General features: G+C 38.3%; 1 protein-coding gene across 2 annotated transcripts in view; it reads right to left on the bottom strand.

The window, feature by feature from the left end:
- Nucleotides 1-22,542, bottom strand: part of TOX3 (TOX high mobility group box family member 3) — a 72,300-nt gene that overhangs the window by 4,308 nt on the left and 45,450 nt on the right. Inside the window, exons 2-5 of one of the 2 annotated variants that reach the window (XM_050311538.1) lie at nucleotides 20,648-20,713; nucleotides 16,456-16,710; nucleotides 1,680-1,949; nucleotides 324-551 (exon numbers count right to left, since the gene is read on the bottom strand). In XM_050311538.1, coding sequence (XP_050167495.1) covers nucleotides 324-551; nucleotides 1,680-1,949; nucleotides 16,456-16,710; nucleotides 20,648-20,713 — 819 coding nt within the window. The remainder of the gene's footprint in view (nucleotides 1-323; nucleotides 552-1,679; nucleotides 1,950-16,455; nucleotides 16,711-20,647; nucleotides 20,714-22,542) is intronic. The other variant, XM_050311539.1, reaches the window with a different exon arrangement.

Here is a 22,542-nt window from a genome sequence, read left to right as displayed (position 1 = left end):
TCTTTTCTAACTTATTAATAGAAAACAGGAGCTTTGAAATAGGAATCATCAAAAGATGGTCTTAAGAAGAGTCTAGGGCACTATCACCTAAGCTCTTTTACAAACTGCTCTCTAAAATTTAGAGACAAATACAGTCACTTAACACTACCTACTGACTCTTACAAAAAATACTTTTTAGATGCCAGGTCTTCAGGAAGTTCAAAAATTAGTGTAGCTCTACAGAGGTAAAAGTAGCACGGTCTACTCAGAATAGAGATAAAAGGATTTTTTTACAAGGATTGCAATATTCCTTCTTGTGAGACAACCCTGAATCAATTTTTTACCTGTTTTTGTTCCTCTCCTAAACTGTCCCACATAGATGCCACTATTTTGGAAACATCTCCAAATGTAGCATTCGGGTTCTGCCCTTTAATTGCAGCTTGTGTATCCCTGAAGAAAAGGGCATATGCTGACACTGGCTTTTGTGGCTCATTGGGATCTTTCTTTTTCTTCTTCTTTGGAGTCTTGGGCTTTTTGCCAGAATCCGGGGCAGCTCTTTTTTCTCCAGTAGCCTAAGAAACAATAAGAACAATAACAGTCAATATATGCATTAAGTCAGATTAATTACAAAAAATTACTGACAGCCTTAATAATATATGGAGAAAGCTACTATGTATGCAATTTGCAAGAGTCCTGTTGTGCAAGCCACTCTCCTACCAAACAGTTCTTAGTCCCAGCCTAATCTTGGACCTACTGGAACTAAATGCATGAATATTTATCACTCATTTTAAGTATGGCTCAGAGAGTCAAATCCTATGAACTTGACCTGAAAAAGTACACCCCAATGCTAATTTGTATTAAAAAATTACTGCTTAATTAATAGTAAATTTTGAATAGGCCATCTATGTTTTTCCATTAAGATGTAATTACAGCAGCAGAGACTCCAACGACAAGAGCTTGGAGGCATTTCCCAATTTCAAGACTTAGACTATCAACTGAGACACGGGTCAGGGATTAAAAAAACCACCTTTCAGGCAAAATGCAGCAGCAACTTGGCAGCTTCTACGCACCTGCAGTGAGCACTGGCTGTGTTCCCCCCACACCCTGGTGCTGGAGGCCCCGTGCTATGGCCAGGCACTGGCCCAGCACCAACAGCCCCCTTTTCCCTCTGGGACAAGGAGCTCACCAACAGCACACTCAGGGTTACAGCAACTGCTTATAACAACATTTGTACTTCATTTGTTGATAAAATTTTCCTTTTATAACAGATTTATTTAAAGCAAAAGTGTAAGTTAACTAAACTTTTAGTTAGAAGAAATCATTTTTTATTTCTGCCTAAAAGCATCTATGTTTTACATGACTCCAGAGAATACCAAAAAGACAAAACTGTCCAAAGCTGATGAGTGAAGAGATTCACCAGATCTGAAAACCTGAAGTGAATTAGACCGAATATATATATATATGTGTGTATGTGTATGTATATATATATGTATAAGTCTATTCTTATGTTTATTATTATGGAGGTAGTATGAAAACTTATTAAGTAAAGAAGCTGACCAGAAAGTTAATCATATTCCACTATACTGTGACATTTGTACTTTATATGAGTGCATTGCAGCTGAGCTGATACCACCACATCCATGAAAATACAGCACACAGAAGTGTGAAACTTGCTCACTACAGCACATGGAAAAACTTACTCTGTTTGATTCATCTGCATCTTCTTCATTGATAGAGCTGGATGGGGAAGGAGTGGCTGATTTACTTGCAGGAGGGGAGGGAGAAGTGTGTGGCAAATTAGTGCCTCCTAAATTTAGCCCCAGCTGTGCACTTAGCTGAGACTGGTTAATGGTGGTGAGCTGAGACGGAGGCATAATCCCGGAATGAGCAGCATCAGTCATATGGACAATAGATCTCATAATCAGAGAGTGATCCTGGCGGTACTGGGAAACTTGTGTGTGACTCTGATCCTAAAAGAGATTGAAATGTTATTTAGTCATTAGCAGTTACCATACAGCAGTATTGACTGAAGTTATTTTCACGGCCTTACAGAACCAACACTGTCAAAGTGCAGTTTGCTTCCTTTATTTTTAATTAATTAAATGCATTTTTAATAAATTAAATGCAGTAACAGTTACCACAAAATTCCCTTTCCCCCCACTTGTGGTGTTGGGGTTTTTATGGTTTGTTTGTTTGTGGAAGAAGAATCTCCCTATTTTTAAAACATTTCTTCTCTTGATGCAGTAAGAAGTACCCACATAAGCAATAGGGAAACAGACTGACTGACGATTCAGAGAAAACACTGCAACTGAGGAGACACAAACTGCTGTCAAATGCAGAAACAAACAAAAACCAGGGTGGGGTGAGGGGATACATATAGAGAGAAAAGCATCTTTCTTTACTGACATTCAATTATTCTTAGCTCTTACAAGTAAGAGTAGTAGCAGGTATAAAACAATCCTGTCTGGCTGGGATTTTAAAGCTGTTTTGAACACAGAACACTGCCCTCCCAGGTCTGGGGTGCAGACACTGCAGCACGCTGGAGAACTGGCCCAGTAATCCAAAACACTCCTGAAGATCCCTGTTTGCAAGTACCACATGGAACCACACATTTTTATCTTTAATCCAACAATCAAACATGTGAGGAAGCAGCAAGCAATGTACAAATCACTGCCTTTATTTTTCTTGTACTCCGTGTCTCAGAAACACAAGTGCTTGCATGGTTTGGTTTCTACTGTTTCTTGAGGGCACAAACTGCGTCTCCTACATCTGTGCAGCATTTACCACGTTTGTAAAGAAAAGGAAGCAAGACCCTGAAGGTAAAGTCAGCTGGAATCTTCCTATGAAAAACTCTTTTTTTTTTTTAACCATACACAGATCAATACACAATGAAGGAACATTTAAACAGAAAAGAAGCTGTTTTTTTTATAAGTTAATAAGAGAATAAATAGCTCACAAATTGATTCAGCAACCTGATTAATCCATAGTCATTGTTTGAACAGCCAGAAACATGAGAAATAAATTAGATTTTGAAAACTCTTTCATTATTAATAACCTACACTGCAATTAGTAGCAGGTGCAATGCTCCTTAATGAAATGACACAGAACAAAACAGCAATTGTGGGAGCCCGGCGTACAGCCCACCCGACTTCCACAACAGAGTCTGACCTTCCTGGTGCTCTCTTATTAAGTATGGATAAGCCCAAACCAGTTTTCAAAAATCTGTGTCAGCATGGAGGTAAGTTTAACTCCAGTGACTTTCCTCTCTTTACAATTCTGCCCTCAACAGAGGCAGTGGTTCTGTGCTCCTGGAAGCCTTTCCTTGCCTGGAACAAGCATGGCAATACTAGGAAGCCATACACGTGTTAGAGAAGGTGCACACCCCGCCTCATCCATCTTTACATCCAAGTGCTGCAGCACACTGCTCCCCTAGAGCAATAAATCATATTAATTCTGAATTTGACATTCATGTGTCTTTCTGATGAAGCCTATACAGAAAAAAAAAATCCTTCTTTAGCATAAAAGTACACGTAGTGTTGCACCTGAATCCAGTACAGATAAAGTTAACCTCACAAACTCATGATCCTCATCCTAAGCACAAGGGCTCATGCTCATTTTCCCCATGCTTTCCAAGCCATTGCCAGCTTGGCTCATAATCCATGCCATACCACACCACACTGCTTTTCCTACTTCTTGAATTCTTTTAATATTTTCAGTGAAGGACTGTAGTTACTTAAGAGATGAGCCTGTGTGCCAAAAGTAGAGTACTTGATACAGAAAGGTCAAAACATCAGACTTATTGGCTGATATACACATTTGCTTCAGGGCACCTTTCTGTGAAAATTTACTACCGTTAACTACAGGTCATTTTGACTGTGACTTGTATTGGCAGTGGCATCTGGAAGTTATTCAAAGTCTTTTGTAAAACAATATCACTCTCTGCCCATTATTCTGATAATTTTATTTTACAGACATGAGTTTATTGCAGTAATTCTGCTGTTTTTTCAGCAAAGCTGAAGATCATCAGAACAACCTCCTCTCATAAAAATTAACTTTCTTCATTATTGTGCAGACAGTACTTCCTTGGAGGTGTTCTACCCTACAAGGCTGGCTTTTGTTCTCCTTCTATTGCTACACAATACAGGCCTTTCTGGCCTCTACAGCAAGGCAGCAAAATGTGATGACATGGGTTACAAACCATTTACTCCAAGTCTTGTCATTTTGGTTGCATCTATGATTTTATTGAGACTAAATTCTCTTGACTTGCACTGACCCAGAATCTAATTTTATACACAAGCCCATGAATTCTTAACTGTCCCTTTTTCTGACACTATTTGATGCTTCTGTGGTTTTTTTACATCCACAGAGTTTTTCTTTTCTCTGTTTTTTCCTAATTTCTTTAGCCATTTTTTTTAATCTTAAAAACTTCAGTAAAAGCTAGAAGAGGCAACAACATTTTTTTAACTCTATTTAGCACCAAACTAAGACATATTATATAAAAGAAATGTTTCCTATAATTTCCAATCCCTTATAATTTATATTATATGTGCATATGAAAACAACAATGTATTTTCTGCACTTTAAAAAAAAAAAAAAAGGGAATTTCATTTTACTTTGGGATACAGTGTTGTGGGCCTCAACAACCTATGATACCCATGGAAGAGCTTTCAGACAAGGAAGTATAAACCATTTTTTCTGTTTGTACAGTGGTTTGGTAAGTAGCAAGAAGGCAGCAAGAAGCTAGTGGATAGCAACACTTATATTTTTATATAGCTCCTAAGCAAACAAAAATCTTTTAAGGAGGGACCTATTATCAAGAAAACAAAATTTCCATCAATTATGTTAACTCCTATTTTTTCCCTGATACTACCAAACACCAAAAACAAACCAAAAGGATCAGTGGCATTTAATTACGTGCAAAATGTTTATCAAAGAAATGTTTAACAACAAAAATCATCCTATATCAGAAGCATGCATGGAAATGCAAGTGCACTGAAGCACCCACATGACATATCTTAATTATATTACTATATGAAATTTAAAAACTCATGTCTACAAAAATAATCCACTGAGAATCCTGGGAGAATTTTAGAGACTATCACAATCTCTTCTACATAAACTTAACCAGAAGTAAAAGTGATACACGAGTATTATGAGCATTCAGGATTTTTTGTAACAGTAAGCAAAAAAGACAGATTAGTTCTGACAAAAATTCATGAACTTCTCAGGCAGACAGTATCAAGTTTTGATTAAGCCTCATCTGCTTTACAGACTTAGATTGAAGTTACGCAAAACCTGGTGATCTTAACACAAGTCAGGCAAAGCTCAACCACTGGTTTACTCAGCCTGACAATCAAACAAGGGCATAACATGTGAAACCAAAAACCAAAGAGAAATAATTCCTCTGCAGACTAGAATGACTTTGACTCAGATCCTTCTGTTGTCATCTTATGAGTGCTACAAAAAAATAAGGTATAGAGACATTTTATTGAGGGGAACTTCAGAACCAGCCACCCCTCTGATCTCTTCAGCTACAGGGCAAGGGGTAATGACTCCAAACTGAAAGTGAGTAGAGTTAGGTTAGATATTAGGAAGAAATTGTTTATTGTGAGGGTTGTGAGGCACTGGAACAGGTTGCCCAGAAAAGCTCAAGACCAGTCTGGATGGGACCTGGTGTAATGGAAGGTTTCCTGCCCATGGCAGGGAGGATTAGATGAGCTTTAAGGTGCCTTCCAACCCAAACCATTTTACGATTCTATGATTCTAATTATATACATGGATTTAAAAAAAAAAAAAAAAAGGCAAAATATGGTCCAAAATATTTTCCCCTTCTCAAAACAACTTTATGGTGACTGTATCTAGACACACAGTCTTGCACAGCTCTCACCACTCTGGCCCACTTTATAAAGACATTCAGCATTTGGAGCATAGAAGGCCTTATTAAAGGAACCATAAGGATATCTGCACACCAAACTATCCTACTTTCAACTGTTCTAATCTATTTAGACCTTCATGCCAGAGAAGTCATATTTATTTGAGAGGAAGCATGTCTCATGGCATATGACAAATGTATAGCTTATTTTACTTTGATTTGGAAAAGAATAACTTCTCAAAAATTGATAAAATATTCATTCATCAACAGACACTGGAAAGCAAACAACAGAGCAAAGAAGTTTAAAAAAAAAGGAATGTGTAAAACTTCCATACTTTGTACAGTATTATCAAAGGTGTGTTTCAACATACCATTGAGTACTAAGGGAAAAAATTATGGTAATAAAAGATAAGTTCATTCTTCTGTTAGCAACTCATTAAGCATCCAGTACTTAGTAAACCTTGTAAACAGTTAGTATTTATTTTGACAGATAAATGCATCCAGCCATTACATTGAGAGATGCCCTAATTTCCACTTAACTACCCTGCATTTTAAGAATAATTTCCATACTGTAGTTTTATCCTGAATTTCTACCCTGATATAATTTTAATCTCTGGGAAAATTCAACAAGATAATTAAAAATATAACCAGGAAATTACTCTTTTTAGAACATTTTGAGCAATATTGAAGCCTTCACTAAAATCAATGTTTACAGCCTTCCATCATTTAGACAGGCAACACTTCCAGCAAGATTCTAACTACATCAGGACTGAGCCCATGGAAGTGCCTACAGGAGGATGTAGGGCTGGGATCTGACCCTACACTGCATGAGTTAGTTTAAGGGAAGTGAGAAATCTGCCAACCAAAATAACTAAGCAATAACTAAGTAAACCCCAACATTTATGGTTTTGCTCACTGTGCCCTGGTTTCAGAAGTTGACGTAAGCCATTAAATATTCTATTGCTTGAGGAATTCATCACTGTCAATGTAACATAAGCTGATGTAATATTTTAAAGGATATATTTAAGTTGAAGTGAATGCACTGCAATGTAAAGAGTGAAATCCTCTGTTGTCCCTGACTATAAATTACTCCCTTTACTTTTAGGTAAGTCAGCATATCTCTAGAACAAATCCTAAATACTCTTTTTCTCCACAAGCAAAGTATAGATAAAAGAATCCATTAATCTAAATTTTTACAGGATTGGAATTCACTGCCAATCAAAACAAATCAAACTAACAGGATGCTCTTCTCTGTCAGAGATTAAATCCTTACTTAATAAAAAAACAGTTGCACTTGATACTGCCACCACTGAAGAACTGTCCTTCCTCTCCCCTCCACAGATACCGCCATCACTAATAGATCTGTCAAAATGTAGTTATCAGAAGATCCTTCAAGCAGCAGCTTCTTTTCACTGGCAATGAGAAAACTCCAATGTTCTACTTCATGTCTCTGCAGAAAAGTAAACCTTACCTAATTTGATGCCCAAATACAGTCTACAACAAACAATACATATTGATTCCTAAAAAAAAAAACTAAAGTCTGCAGATCTAAGGCATGGGTTGGTGACAGGAGGCTCACACACATTCTAGTACCTAAAGAACATAAAGAATACGCAATTTCTTGGTCCTTAGGCTCCCCCAGTTTACTACTCTCTTCCGTTCACACATAAGCCTCAGAAGGGACAGGAAGAGTTAAAAAAACAAACAAAAACCCAAAACCAACAAACATGAGGGGCCATTGATTGGTTCCTCAAAACTGAGCAACTGTCTTTTGTTCTGGCACCCTCAGGTGTCTCCAGATATTAATTTCCTTCTATATCATGGAATGCCCTCATACAGCTGCAATCTCCAGGTTAATTTAACATGTTTTGTTGGAATCTTTCTGATTTACTGTCCCTTCCTGTTCTTTGGGGTCTGGTCTGAAACCAGGCTTGCAGGGCCCCCTTGAATGGCCGGTGTTCCTCATCCTCCCCTGCGCAGCACAGTCCTCCCTTCCCAGCAAACAGCTGACGCCTGCTCAGATTCCACAGATGTTAAATAAAGTCCTCTCCTCAAAATAAGGTGCAAATGAGACCAGATGCCAACTTTATTTTGCAAAATTAATTGTATAGGGAAAAGAGAAAGGAAGAAGGAGAGAGACAGTGCAAGTAGAAGATAGTTACCACTGTCCAATTAGTCCTTCAGTGCCCAGGGCTTCGTGGTGGTGGGTCCCACCCTGTTCACTCCCTGAGTCACTTTGTACAGTCCCTTATTTGCAGGGGAAGCAAAGGTAGGACTGACTTTCATTTCCTTGTTAGCACAGGAGGGGAGAGTAGACGTGCTTTTGCCATCATGCATGCTCAGGTCTTAATTTGATGGTTGCTGGGGTCTGTTCTGTGCGTTGTGTGAGACAAGTAACCCCAAAATCAAGCATCCTATTTGTGACCCCAGAGGACCTCTGCAACATGAGGCTGTGGCCTCTGCTGGAACCAGCTCATTTACAGCATGGCAGCTGTGAATCTTTAATAAAACACTGCATTACGTGGTGAAGAAATACTTCTCACAGCCAGGCCAAAATCACAGAGCTGCCAAACTAAGGGACAAAGACTTTTCTCTGAAATGCTTACAGTTCTTACTGGAGATGCCCCACCACCCTAGCATGGAATGTTTTCTCTTTGGGAACTCTTTTCATATCCTTCTACTTCTCTGTGACCCTGCAGATTCATCACCTGATCCTCAAAGAGGGCTGAAGAGGTGACACTTTTTGGCTGCCTCTATTGCTACCGAGTCCTTCTGTTCTTGCAGACAACCACAAAACAGGCTGGTGATAGCCCTCCACCATCCACAGAGGCTGCTACTGACCTAACTGATAACTTCTTTATAGTTTAATCTTTGCACCATTTTGTAGAGGCATTTAAGAACAGATTCTCCACTCTTTTTTTCCCAAGTATCTACCATACTTTAAAGCATATTGAATCACACTCCTTTTGGACAACGTACCCAACAGCATGATCACAATACATGTGTGACTCAGATCACAGATCTGGGCTCTGATCTGATGAGTCTCTTGGCATGAGGAGCTTCTCTCCAAATTAGCAGTACAAGCTTAGGTCTGCTGTATGCAAACAGTGAAGACACATTGCAAACAAATCCTGGATAGTTGAAATTAAGTCCCAGAATGTCAGATAAACGCTGTTAGCAGTTTTGTTACAACCTCTGCAACTTCAGGTGCTTCAGCTCCCAAATCAAAGGCAGACTTCAAAGCTCCTTATTATGCAGTAAGGTGGGGAGAGACTGCAAGGGAGCATGACAACTAACAAATACTATCAAAGGTAACAAGAATTGTGCAAGGAATTGCAGGGGGACAGACTTGGGGGCTACATGGCATTTATATGTTTAAAAATCGCTGCAAGTGTTGGTAGTTATGTTCAGGGGTACGTTTTCTTTGTGTTTTGGGGGGATTTTTTTTTTTTCTATGCAGTTTCTTTGTTTGCTTATTTTTGGTTTCTAAAGCAAATCAGAAAAGTAGGTCTCATTATGTTTTGTATTACCAGACCCAGGTATGTTTTTCTTCCAGCTACCTGACAACAAAGAATAATTTAAAACTCTAAAGAGACTTAGCATTTCTTCATCAATTGAGAAGTGGAAGCTGAGTATTGGATAAGCTGTCCAAAGGGAAACATGGGTGGTAACAGCAGAGAATGGCAGGAATTTCAAAGGAAGTTTTCAAATTACACAAGAGCAGGGGCGGCTGGACCCAACAAAGCCTTTGGCCAGGTACAACATATCCAGACCAGCTGCAGCATCTGCCTCATTCCTCTGGCTTAAGAAAGCAGCACCTGATTGAGAGTTTAAACTCAGGATGCAGAATAGCTTAAAGTCGTGGCCCTGGCTTAATGCACAGCTGGTGTCCACAGTCATAAACATCCAAGTTCCTTCTGTGCTCAGTTCTAAGCATTATCAGAGACTCAGTTTCCGCTCCAACGCAGCTTTTCCCATTTTCCCCATATTCATATGGCACCTCACAATATTTTCTGGAGCTGACAGGTTTTGATTTAGGTACTTCTTAATATAAAATAGTCACAGGTTTTTTTTTTCCAGACTGTTCTGCCAATGTTACAGTGCTTTTCTTCTTTCATGCACAAGCCTCTCTTGAATCTCAAAATGCAATAACCTACTTGCTTCATTTTTTTATTACTATATTTTTAGTTGCAGCAGTGCCTGCTATTCAGACAGGTGTCTTTGGTAACTGCTGCCACTTTGCTATGGAAAGGTCCTTTCTAGCAGTTACTATGAGTTGCCTATTTTTAAGAACAGCAGAATACATTTCCCTTTCCAACCACAGCAGCTCATTAATGGATAGCCCATCGTGTCTGTACCAATAAGCAAGGAGGGAAGGGCACATCTTTCCGAAAAGTAAATATATTATCCACACTGAGTATTACAATGTCACTGAGAGTATGAAAATATTCACACAATTATTTAGTACATCACCATCCTCATACCAGGTCAAAGTCAGAGCATGGAGCCCCTGTGCCAAAGCCACTGCTGCCTCCAGGGCTCTCAGCCATTGTCACCTACCCCCCAAGGGACCCTTCAGCCGTGCACACACTCTTGAAGGTAACTACAAAATGCCCAACTACATCGTCAGGTGTAAAAAAAAATAGTTCATTACACACCAAACCAAACAAAGAAACCCCCAACAAACCTACTCTGTAAAGACTCGGAAGTTCAAAAGCAAAGCTTCAACCTATGTCACAGCTCAGCTCAGCTGGAGCTGCCAACTGAGTCCTAAAGGTCTCATTTTAGTGTCCAGCTTGTTCTCTGTATGGCCAAATGTCACTGATCTGGGCCACCAGAGCATCTTTTAATTGAGTGTTACTTGAGATTCATTTTTCCTGGTACCACAAATTATTAAAACTAGTGGTGATAACAACTGCCATTTGTGCTGGGAAAGGCCAATACAAACCAGACTAACATCGTTGATTTAAAGCCTGAGCTTAGCAATCCACCAGAGCAATCAAAGAAAAAACAGAAATAAGGAGACTCTAAGAGAACCTCTTTTTCTAGTAAGACTACTTGCTCCTCCTATAACAACTATAAGCTTCTGAAATTTATTGTATATTTTTTATCAAAGATGACAATAAATACTTCATAACAACAACAAGGGCTTGTTTTAATAGACCATTCCAGGCGTTAAACACATTAATGATCCATGAAATAACTGGTTCATCTACAACACATTAAACAATGCTGCTATAACATTTTATTAATTGAAACCTACTTCATTTTCTCTAGATAGGAGATTACTGACTGGGTATTAAAAGAGAGATGTAGAAATAAGTTTCTTTGTAAAGGAAATTAAACACATAAATGAGAGGCACTCAGGTAAGTAGTGAAATAAGTATGTTCTGCCAATTTTAAAGCAACCTTTTTAGCTTTTAGTCTTGCAATCTCCTGTTAATCTATTAAAGTTAATTAGTAAACTGGGAATATAAACTACTAAAAATATTTAGAGCTGTAAGCAAAAGATACCACTTTTCTGAAACAATAGTATTTCTATTGTATGCAGCCTTTAATAAGCTCAAATTTACAACTCATCTCTTTAAAGCCATATTGTTGAGATGTTTATTTAAAAATCTCTTCTTTAAATAAAAGCAATAGTCACCATCATGTCTTTGATTTGAGCTCAGTGCCACTCCTAAGGAGTAATATAATTAAAGATGAGCATATTCCACTATGAATTAGCCTTATCTGTGCTGAATCCTGACTGCAACTGGCAGCACTGCAACAATTATAAAATATAAACAGGCTCAAATCTTCATCAAGTAGGAAACACATTTTCTCTAGCAGCATAAGTAATGTAGGAAGCAAAATATATAAAACTATCATTCTGGTTTTGTAACATCTGTACGTTTCTGAATAAAAGAAAAAAATCAGACTGAAAAGAGACAATTATTTTACTGTCTGTTTCTTAGATATCAGAAAGAGAATTTTGAAATTCATCAAAGCTAACCTTCTGTTATGTACAACAGGCTAAGCTGAAAAGAATGTTAACAAGTTCAATTTTCATTCAATCAGCACTACTGCTCTCTGAAATGTTTCATTGCAGGAAAGAAATAAAAATAATCTATATGGTAATTATGAGGATGAATCCCCCAGTAACTTTCAGCTACATGAAAGGTCAGTTCTATTCAAGATATTTTATCAGTCCCCTGCACATACTCCTGTCCTGTCATTTTAAATCTGAACAGCATTTTATTTTCCCATTTACAGCTACCTGCAGAATTAAGTACTTAAGCCAAATAAGAAAAAAAAAAAAAAAAAAAAAAGAAATGTTGAATGCTGGCAAAGGCTATAATAGCATGGAGATAAATCGTTCAGCTGCTCTCCCTCAAGCCTCTGGGGCTGCAGATTTTTCTTCTCCTGGTGCACTGTGGGTATTCAAAACTTGTTCAACATGATTTCATTTCATTTCAGGCACTGCCTGAGAAAACTAAATTACAGAATCAATCATACAGAAGGTCAGAGTGAGACTTCATTACAAGTATTGCATGCTTGCATGAATATCTTTCATTTATGACTGACCCAATATGTCACAATAGCTGTCTAGTAAAAATAATCCACTTTCTGAAATTGATGTACTACTGATGTCAATGCTACTCAGCAGGCTGGGCAGATTAGAGAGAGGTGTTAAAAAAAGGAACCCTCAGGAGCACAACTTGTAGTTTTATAGAATTGCCACAGTTTCCAGATTAAAATAATTTTTCTATGGGCAGCTCAACAGAAAACAGAGCATTAATATAAAATATTGGGGGTTGATTTTTAATGAGGATATAGCTGTTGACTTCTACTTATTTATATTCAAGTATTTATAGGGATAATATTTGCATCATGTAAATCCATGCATTCTTTGAAGTCAAATGTACATCAATACTCCATTTTTCAGTAACTCCTTTTTGAACATCAGAATTTTATTTGCATATTATTAAAATATTAAAATTAATCAAAATGCCTCCGTTTTATCTCCTCTTTTTGTTGCTGTTGCCTGTTTTTAAACGTTAAAAAATGCTGTAAAGATAAATGTATTGTGTTTGTTGCCAATAATAATGAAGTTAATCAGCATTGTGACAAACTGTCACTCTTTCCATAATATGTGTACCTTAATAGTAGAAACAATGGTTAACTCACCAATAAAATCTTCAGTAATTGCTGGGTCACATTTATGCTGAGAATAAATATCTTTCTTGCCCCATGAATGATATTTTCAATATAATAATACACAAAGAATATGTTAAAAAGAGAATGACCTTTTTTTTTTTTATTTTATTTTCCTTTTATTTGGTCTTCCTGTGGGAAATATGTGAGATACTTGCAGAGGCATTATGAGGTAGCTAGCCAACTCCATACCCTAAGGGAGACATAGGAAAACCTTGACATAACCTATTTTTAACCATGCCTCTGGCGATTCTGCATTCAAGTTTATAGGTGAACATGTCAGGTAGTACATAGAAAAAAGCCAAAGACACACAGTATTAATCATAATTCTGTCCAAGCCTATTTTATTTTTTCAACATTTCTGATTTAAAATCTCATGACATTTCTTCAAGGTGAAATTCTTCTACCAGGCTTCGCAACAGGGTAAGACTACATTTACCTGAATTAAATATTGCTTACAGTAAAGCTCTCTAATGCTTCACAAGATAAGCAATAAACTCAACGCAGTTACTATTAAAATAATTTCAGTTTGTATGCAGCTCAAGAAGCTTTAGCGATTAGCAATACACTATTAATACAGCGTTTAAATAAGACTATCCTGGTATCGCTGGATAAGAACATTGTTCTGTAAGTGTATACGAACATCATAATTATTTTACAACCCCATCTTTAGTTCTTTCAGATATAGTAAATTCAATTGACCATGAAATGAAATTTCATAGTCAAAATGCCTCCTTTACATTTTTTTATTGCTGCAATAAAGTTTTTATAGCTCCAAGGCAAAGTAATTCATGAAATGTCTAATTTAAAGATGAATTCTAATATTATTAATAAATATTTAGTATTTTAATAAAGTGCATATTTTTCACATAAAATATGATACTATGTTTTCATTTTTTATTTTTTAAATACAGATTAATTGCAGGAAAATTTGAGTACCAAAGAGAGCTATGTGAGTTCAGGGGAAACCTAGGCAAGGACCCTCTGTTAATGTTTTTAAACTTCATGAAACTACCCAGCATTTATGAGCAGACTAGGAAAAGACTACTAACTAGAACACAACGGCAGGGGCTACTCCATCTCACAGTATGAAACAAATCACACAGCTGTGGGGAAGTGTCTGACACACAAACCTCCCTATGTGGCTCCTCCACATCAAATCACACAATTCCTCACCAATTCTCTGCAGAAAAACTGCACACAAGTTCCCAATCCACAGCTTTGAACTGGCAATCACCCTAAAATATACCACTGGACTACTGGGGTAAGAAGGCAAGAGCTCCTTAACCTATATGGGAACAAATCCTTACCAGTGGAGTCAGTGTAAACTGCGCCATTAATTTCTACAATGCACAGCTGAGCAAAGAGGCAAAGATGTAAAGCCTCCCATTCGGTGCAAGAAGAGGTGAGCAACGAGGTATCTCATCAGGAGGCCTTTTCGGGTTGGAACTGTCAAGGTGACAGCATTTGCTCATGGAAGAATCACATTCAGTGAGAGGATGCAAAATTAACAGGGCAAAACTGGGTCAGGTTACAAACCACTTGGTAACACTGACAGGATACTCGTACAGGTAACACAACACCGATCCAGCCCACAATATTTATTATGTATTTCTGAGCAAGTTTCATTGTCTTCAGGTTTCACAAGCTCCATTACTTTTGTTTTCAGGCACAACATTCCTGACTCTCAGGTTTTGTTAATCTGATCCTTCCTTAGAAGTCACCCTACACATCCAGTGCACACAGAATCCCATGCAAATGGGATCTAAAACAAGTACCACATCCTTCAAGGCCTGTCTTAGGGAGACCCTATTTTGGATCCACAGAATGATGGAATTCTGTACCTCCTCAGGAGTGGGCAGTTTGTGGTTCACTCTGCATTAGTGCTAGCTACCCTGCATGACCTCCAGAGAAATATTAAAATTTGCAATAAAGTCATCAGTCTGTAGAATTACAGAGAAATATTTGCTGCATGTTGGTTTGCAAATCTTTAACTAATTTTCACTTGCCAGAATAATTAAAAAGAAGATTTACATGAAATCATAACAGAACAACACGACCTTTATTATAGTCCAGCAGTAAATAATGTGTTTTCACTACACCAAGTTTAGCAAAAGGTCCTATATAAAATAGCTAATCAGAAAAAAATATGGTTGATGTAAAATATCTGTTCAAGCTAAACATTCACTCACTCTTCAAGATGCAGTACAGACACTAATTCTAATTGTAACCATTGAGTCTAGAATGCTGAGTAGGACAAACTGGCTCACAGCTGTGTCTCATCACTGGGAGTACAAATGTTACTGCACAAAGCTCTCAGAAACCCACGATGGGGATCCCCCAAGGCTGAAAGGGAAATACAGGGAGAAAGTCGAAACTGCCCCATGTACCCTCACATGGAGATCACAGCCCTACAGTGTGTGTAGGTTCTGGAGGAAACTTCATACAACCCTGGTTTTGATTGCTCTAATTAACATTGCAATAAGCCTAACAGTCCCTGTCACGTAGTCCTTCACACCCAGGTCACCCCTCCCCATTCTGGAGGGCTCAGAAACAGCCCAGGAACAGAATATCACCCTTCCCCAGCCTCTATGGCCAACAAGAGAACTGGACAGAACAGTCTTTTTATGGTCCTGTATGTCTGAGTATGATCAGGGTAATACATTCCTATCACTTTCGTTATGAGTTTAAAAAAACCATCAATTTTCATTTATAAAGATTTAGTGAATAGAACACACAGAACATAGGGAAATACATGTTATTTTCCTGCTGGCTCAATCTGTGTCCTGATCTTCTTCTGAGCTACTCTCAATACTGCACTTTCAGCATTTACTACTGCCTCTCAGATGTGGGTCCTACACTTCAAACACAGGTAAAAAAACTCATTCTAAATGCTGTAGTTCACCCTGGTCAACACAATGGCCTTTCAATTCTTGATGCCAGTGTCAACTCTATGGTACATTTTTGAATTTTAGGAGCACTTAGGATGCACACGATGCCAATGGATACAGACTTTCAAATCCATTCCCAAAATGAAAACTCTGTGTTTATAAAGCCTGACTGCTTCTTCACAGGAGATCTGTTCACTCAGAGTACGGCACTGCACTGTACATTAACAACCACGTTTATCTTGCTGAATCCACCAATATTAAACCCTTAACCATTTGCCAACTGCCTTAGGGAACTGAGTAATAGTGTATCATCGTTTGCCGTGTAACACTGACAACACGCGTCATCGTTCATATACAACACGCCTGCACATGATACAGAACGCTGGCAAAGGCTTGGTCAGGCTCCCCAGAAATCATACACATCTTCTGAGAGGCCAATGACAACTGAGAGATGGCACAAATCTACATGTGACAGACAATATTAGGCAAGGGGAACACACAAAGAACTGCACCTACCATATGCAATCCATTGCTGTGGATGACACCGTCTTGCTCCACGAGATTTCGGGATATTGTAATAGAGGGAAGATCCAAGCTCTGGGGGGGGAACTGAGGTGTAAACTCATTTCCTTGTGCAGGCAGCTGGTCACCAAGGCCCTGAAAGGGCAGCAGTATATCTGCCATCCCCAGTGCAGGGTCGGACTCGGGCGGGGGGGTAATGGGTGGGATTTCAAACTCCTCGTCCCCAAGGCTCGGCGTGTGGAACGTCTGCTAGAAAAGGACAGGACAAGGCAAACCGTGTTAGGGCACGCTGTGCTCAGCAATCACCTCCACACCCACAGTCCAAATCTTGGTTTGTTCTCAAATGTAAACTCTATAAGCAACAAAACTTATTAAGTTTCATATGCTGAAGGGGTTTGTGGATCATTCCAATTAAAGATTTAAGTCTCATTATCATATGGTTTTAATGCAGTATCAGTATTAACAGTTTTTTAATGTGTATTTAATTAGCAACATCTGTCTGTTGTTAGTCCGAATATCAGCTACACTGGATTTGGCTGTATAACAAACTGCCACTTTATTGATACGTTAGGAAAATAGCACAAACAGCTTACATTACTCTCATGCTTCATAAAACACTGACAATTTTGTAGCACACACAGAACAAGAATTCAGCACTGACCATTTCACATCTTTTGTCTCCTTTTACCCAGTAAGAACCATGAAATATTATCATCCTGGCCTTCATTTCTTTTCCATTCCCAAAATACAATGAACCCTTTTAAACACGGGTTGTAATTTGGAGGAGAAACGTATAAAAGCGTGAGGGTGATTACAGCAGCTTCCAGTGCTTTCTGAAGCAAGCCAGCTTTGTTTGAACAGTAGGTTTGTTATGAACTAAACACCTGTTAAGATGCCTCGAGCAAAACATTTACTGCCAGTTATCTTCAGGGTTTGTGCATGTTTGTACGTGTGCATGTGTCTGTCAAAGATAATCTTTATTCAAGTAGAGTCTGTATCTGGCTTCAGCATTGCTGACTTTTATTTGGGAAACAAATGAGCTATGCTTATTCAAATTTTTTGAGAGTTAAATGAACTTTCATATATTATTTCAGGTCCACTGCTACTTAATAATAGAAATTCAAGTGCTTGAAATTAGGCCATTTTAAATGTACCGAAATCAGGACTGTCTTGATCAAATTGGGCAGTTGGCAATCCTAAAATAGGCACTCTTGTCTTGTTCTGGACATGCAAGGCTGCTCTGGGATTTGTTTGTTTGCATTAGTTCAGGATTCAAGTTGGGGGGGAAGAATTGTTTTATGTATTAATTACATTGTTTGAAAGAGTGACTTAATGCCAGTTAATTTAAAAATGATAAGTTCAGTGAAAGATCTCATTAACTGCTGCAAATTGTCATCCTTCAAACTGTTAATGATGATATAAATTAATAACCGCTTGAGAGAAGATGGAAACTGAAACACAAGAAAAACCTTTGCTTGCATATAGAACCTGTCAGCTGTCATTATTGGTCTCACACCAGAAATGATGAGGTCCCAGATTGCTGCAGTCTGCAGCACCGTCAGAGTCTGCTGAGACTCTGCCCATCTCGCTCCAACTGCAAGGCTGTAACTTAATTCTGGATGTGAAGGCTGGGCCTGGATTAGGGAGACGTTTGACTTCCCCGCTGCTATATTACAAAAGGTGTGAATTTTTCTTCCCATGGACCCTGTAGCTCACAAACACAAAGGGTGGATTGGCCAGGAGAAGTGGCTGGCTAATGAACATAACCCTATGGCTGCATTTGCAGTTATTTTGGCACTAATGTGGTCTAGTAACAGATGCAACTGTAATTTGTGACTCATTTGCTACCCCATTACTGCTTAATGAAATCTAACATATCACATTAACAATACGGATAAACACTCATTCTTGATATGTGGCATTTGGCTGTTTTCATTACCACTGTAATTAACACTTGAAATATTATTTCAATAAATATTTAAGGTGCTTTAAAATGAGTCGTCGTAATCATGACATAGAGACAGAAAACACAGAGCAAATGTGTGGCTTCTAAGCCTGAATATGCTCTAGGATTACACTCTTAAGGCATTATTTACAGGAATAAAATGGGCTTCTAACTCAGCAGTGCTCAGGCCCAAAATAATACCGAGAAAGCTACATTCATGTAATGTAAAACCACTATAATTAAATACATTGTAATGTGGTAATTGCAAAGTTAGGTTGGCGCTTTAATGGGAACAGTAACACTTAATCATATTTTTATTCCTTGTTCAAGCAAAAGGGTTCAGTGAAATCAGTATTATTATAGTACATTTGAACCTCTCTTTACTCGACATATCTATGAGATATTAGTAATTATAAGGACTGGATCTTTTTTTCCCATCTAACAGAATAACTCTAGGACAGCTGTATAAATATAGAACAGAGCTAGATAATATTACAATATTTTACTTAGAAAAGTAGCATTCATCTTAATACTTATAGCTTACTACAAATGGGAGAGTAAATTGATGAAAACCTTAACATTTTTAAATGTGAATTTAATTTTAACGATATAACTTGTCCAAATATGTATATATCTTTTTTTTAAAACATATAATGGACCTAAGAGTGAGGATGAAATAGCTGTAATCTAAGAAGAAAGCAAGCCTCTTAGCAAAATAGTCTTAAATCCAAATCACTGGGCTATTCAGTCTGTAAAAGGAGCCTGAATAGTGTGCAATTTGGGATTGCAGAAAGGTGCTGTTATGACCAAAAGATGGTATAACATTTGTGAGATTTATCTCACCAATCACATTTTTTGAAGTTATTAACTTTTCAAATATTTATATCTTACATATTTAAAAAAAACCCAAAAAAACCCAACAAAACTGTGTGCATGGTTAAATGCCATCTGTACTGAAATGTTCAAAACATTTGTTCCTTTTGATAAAAATGCAAATCTGGAGAACTGTTGTATCAACATATAACAGCCAATGTCTGACACGGTGAATTATCACAGCTGGAATTAAATTGTCTCTGAACAGCTGCTGGCAGCAGAGCTTTCATCAATGTTTGATTCAAATGTAGGAAAGAAATTCTACAGAAAGAAACATCATGTTGTCATTACAGATGGGGTTTGTGTTCATTATCACAAATAACACTGGAGCTAGTGCCAAACAATATTCCCTTATCTAAGCAGTCTTGCTGGGTAAAAAGAGATGGTGACCATTGTATAAATGATTCATAAAATCCTACTCTTAATTCTAACCTTCGTATTTTTTGTTACACCTTTCTGCTTATTTTCTCTGAGATCACTGTTTTAGAGGTGCACAGGAATACCTGTGACTGAATCCCCACTTACAACACGTAAAATCAGGGCTGCCCATTTTTGTGACCTTTCCTTGTGTTGGGAGGATCGTTTATGGCGTGCACCCCACATCAATAGTTCTTGTTCTCCGTATTGCTATGCACGTGGTACACAGTGCATCTTGCACTTTCCATCCTTCCCTTTGGAGTAAGAGCTGTTGAGTTTTGGCCATGAGCAAAAGCTGTTTTGGCCTGGAGCTGGGATCAGTATTAGCGTGTTGATGGTCTATTAACTGGCTGTAAGGTGGCCCCACCATAACAAATACACGGAGCCTGTACCTGCCATACCTTTCTCCCGCTTCCTTTCTCGAAGGCAGTGATCAAATACAACCCTGCCACAACCCAGCCAGCCTCCACCAGCCCAGCCTCCAGGTTTGTTCTGGATCCTGGTCAGAAGTTTCCTTCGTGTAGCTCATACACTTTGGGCAACAAAGCTGGCTCTGGTTTTCTAACTTCTATGAGTATTAAGAACCTAAATTAAAACATTTGTATCTATAACAAAAATTAGAACATTAGCTAGTAATGACTATTACTAAGCTTGCTTTCCAAGTGTACACCTACTGTGCTTTTTATTTGTTTCCTTCTGTTCATAATTTTTTTCCATACATAAAGCAGATTTGTTTCTATTGACATGCTATGTAAGTAACAGCCTTATGGACAGCTAAATTGACTAGTAATGGAGAGCTGTCAGGTTATTTTCTTTCTCATTAAAGTCTTTATTTTGTGCTCCATAAAACACGCAGAAATTCGGCACTTCACTCTTCATCCATTCAAAGTCTGTTAAATTATCACAGCAAACAGCAGAATATGAGCATAGATAAAAAATAAAAACATCTACCTCATTTGCAGCAAGAAATGCATTATTTGCCTCAGCCATGTTCATGTAGTTGTTATTGTTTCCAAACTGAAAGAAAAATAAATATTTGGATTTAATGTATGCCACGATAAACTTTTCTTTACCCCATCACTGGCATATAAAGAGTTGGGGGAAAAAAAACAACAAAACAAAACAGCAAACAGATAGGATGTAATTTTGCAGATGTTCTTTGAAGTCAGAACTAGATTGGATTCAGCTTTATTCTTTTTACTATTATTATTACATACTCTGCATTCCCCAGTCTGTACATGGAAAATATTCACGTATCTCTTCAACTTTTTTTGTCCATGCAGCAAAGCCACCCCACAGACCTATAGGTGACTTTGGAAATTATGACTCTGTTAGAAAAAGACTATTCTCCAGGAAAGTCACTTCTACTCTGCTACACCTTTTATGACACACATTACAATATTGCTGTTGAAGATCCTGATCTGGAGGATTGCTGCAGTCAGAAGTGGTTGGCATACTACTATTCCAAGTAGACCTGGTTTTAAAGAGCTGAAGGCCAATAAGGGGAAGAATGAGAATCCACGATGCTGTTCCTAAAATCCCATTCTTTCCACGAAATTAAAAAGCCAAACAATCTCCCTTTGTTTATCCTTCATTCCAGTTGAGCTCCCATGCCCCCAGTGAACATTAGCACCTGAAGATTTTGGAAATCAGAGAAACTGTCTGACACTGAGACCCCGAGATCTGCCCAGGGTGGAGTGGTCCAGTGCCCACGTGCTGTTACTGAGGTGCAAATCTGCTCACGTGCCAGTGATCGGAAGGGATTTTATTGGATGCCATGGAGTCATTTCTTCCATATTCTCAAGCATGAACATTTGTTCAAGTACTTTTTCTTCTAAGCACAGAAGAAAAGACTTTTTCAGACTAAGCACAGAAAAGAGAGAGATTATCAGCATAATACTGCACCTTATGCCCTTCAACAGCACTTCCAAAGGCATGTAGGCTGGTAACCAGTTCTGCACGTGTTCCCGGAGCAGGCAGATATCCAGAATCTTTGCTTCAAGGAACAGACACCAGACCTGCATTGCAGCTACCAGTAAAAGAGACTTTCATGTGTGCACATTGTTATTACCAGGCACAGAGCACACTGTAAGGTAAGAGAGCTGAGGGAAAAGCGCCCTGTGCTGTCCCTGCCACATCACTGCTGCTAAAACCACACTAAGCATTCCTCACTTAACTCCCATTTTTGAGTTTTATAAAGCAAGTTTTTTTCAGGAAGGCTTTGTTTTATCTTGCCAGATCTTGGTGGACCTGCCCCCTCCTCAATCCCACAACAGCAAACACTCCTAACAGCAGAATAAGCTCTGCAACCAGTGCGTGAGGATGGGTAACCATGCACTTGCACAGATTGTTCTTTCCAAGCAACAAACTCTGCTTTCAGAGCAGCCGAACCTCTCCTGAAAGAAAAACCACTTTGCTTCAGCTCAATTTGCTACAGCTGCACTTGGTTCTGATGGTTTTTAGTAGGGAAATGTTTCAGATCCTGACTCTCCAGTTCCTTACAAAAAGAATGATACACACAAAGAATTGTATCCCTGTGTACCTGCTAAATTGTCAGATTGACAACACCTGACATCAACAAAATTAGAAGACAATCATGGGCATAGGGAAGGAATACAAGATGGGATCCCTCATTCTGAAGTAACAAATTTCATTTGTGTACTTATCATACTGAATCTTTCAACCTATAACACATGTTCAGCAACAGAGGCCTTAACACAATATGTAGGCTGCCTCATAGCTATTAAAACTCTGTTATCCCCAGCTATGCAGATACTCAAGTAATGTCATCCATTTTTAAAAGCCCAGATGTCACCCATGTTCAGAGATTAAAAAATTCAAGTAAA

Source organism: Myiozetetes cayanensis, unplaced genomic scaffold (genome assembly GCF_022539395.1).
Source record: "Myiozetetes cayanensis isolate MyiCay16 unplaced genomic scaffold, myiCay2020 scf16, whole genome shotgun sequence".
In the NCBI taxonomy this organism is placed as follows: domain Eukaryota; kingdom Metazoa; phylum Chordata; class Aves; order Passeriformes; family Tyrannidae; genus Myiozetetes; species Myiozetetes cayanensis.
Note: the sequence above shows the minus strand (reverse complement) of the source record. Positions and strands in the feature narration are given on the sequence as shown.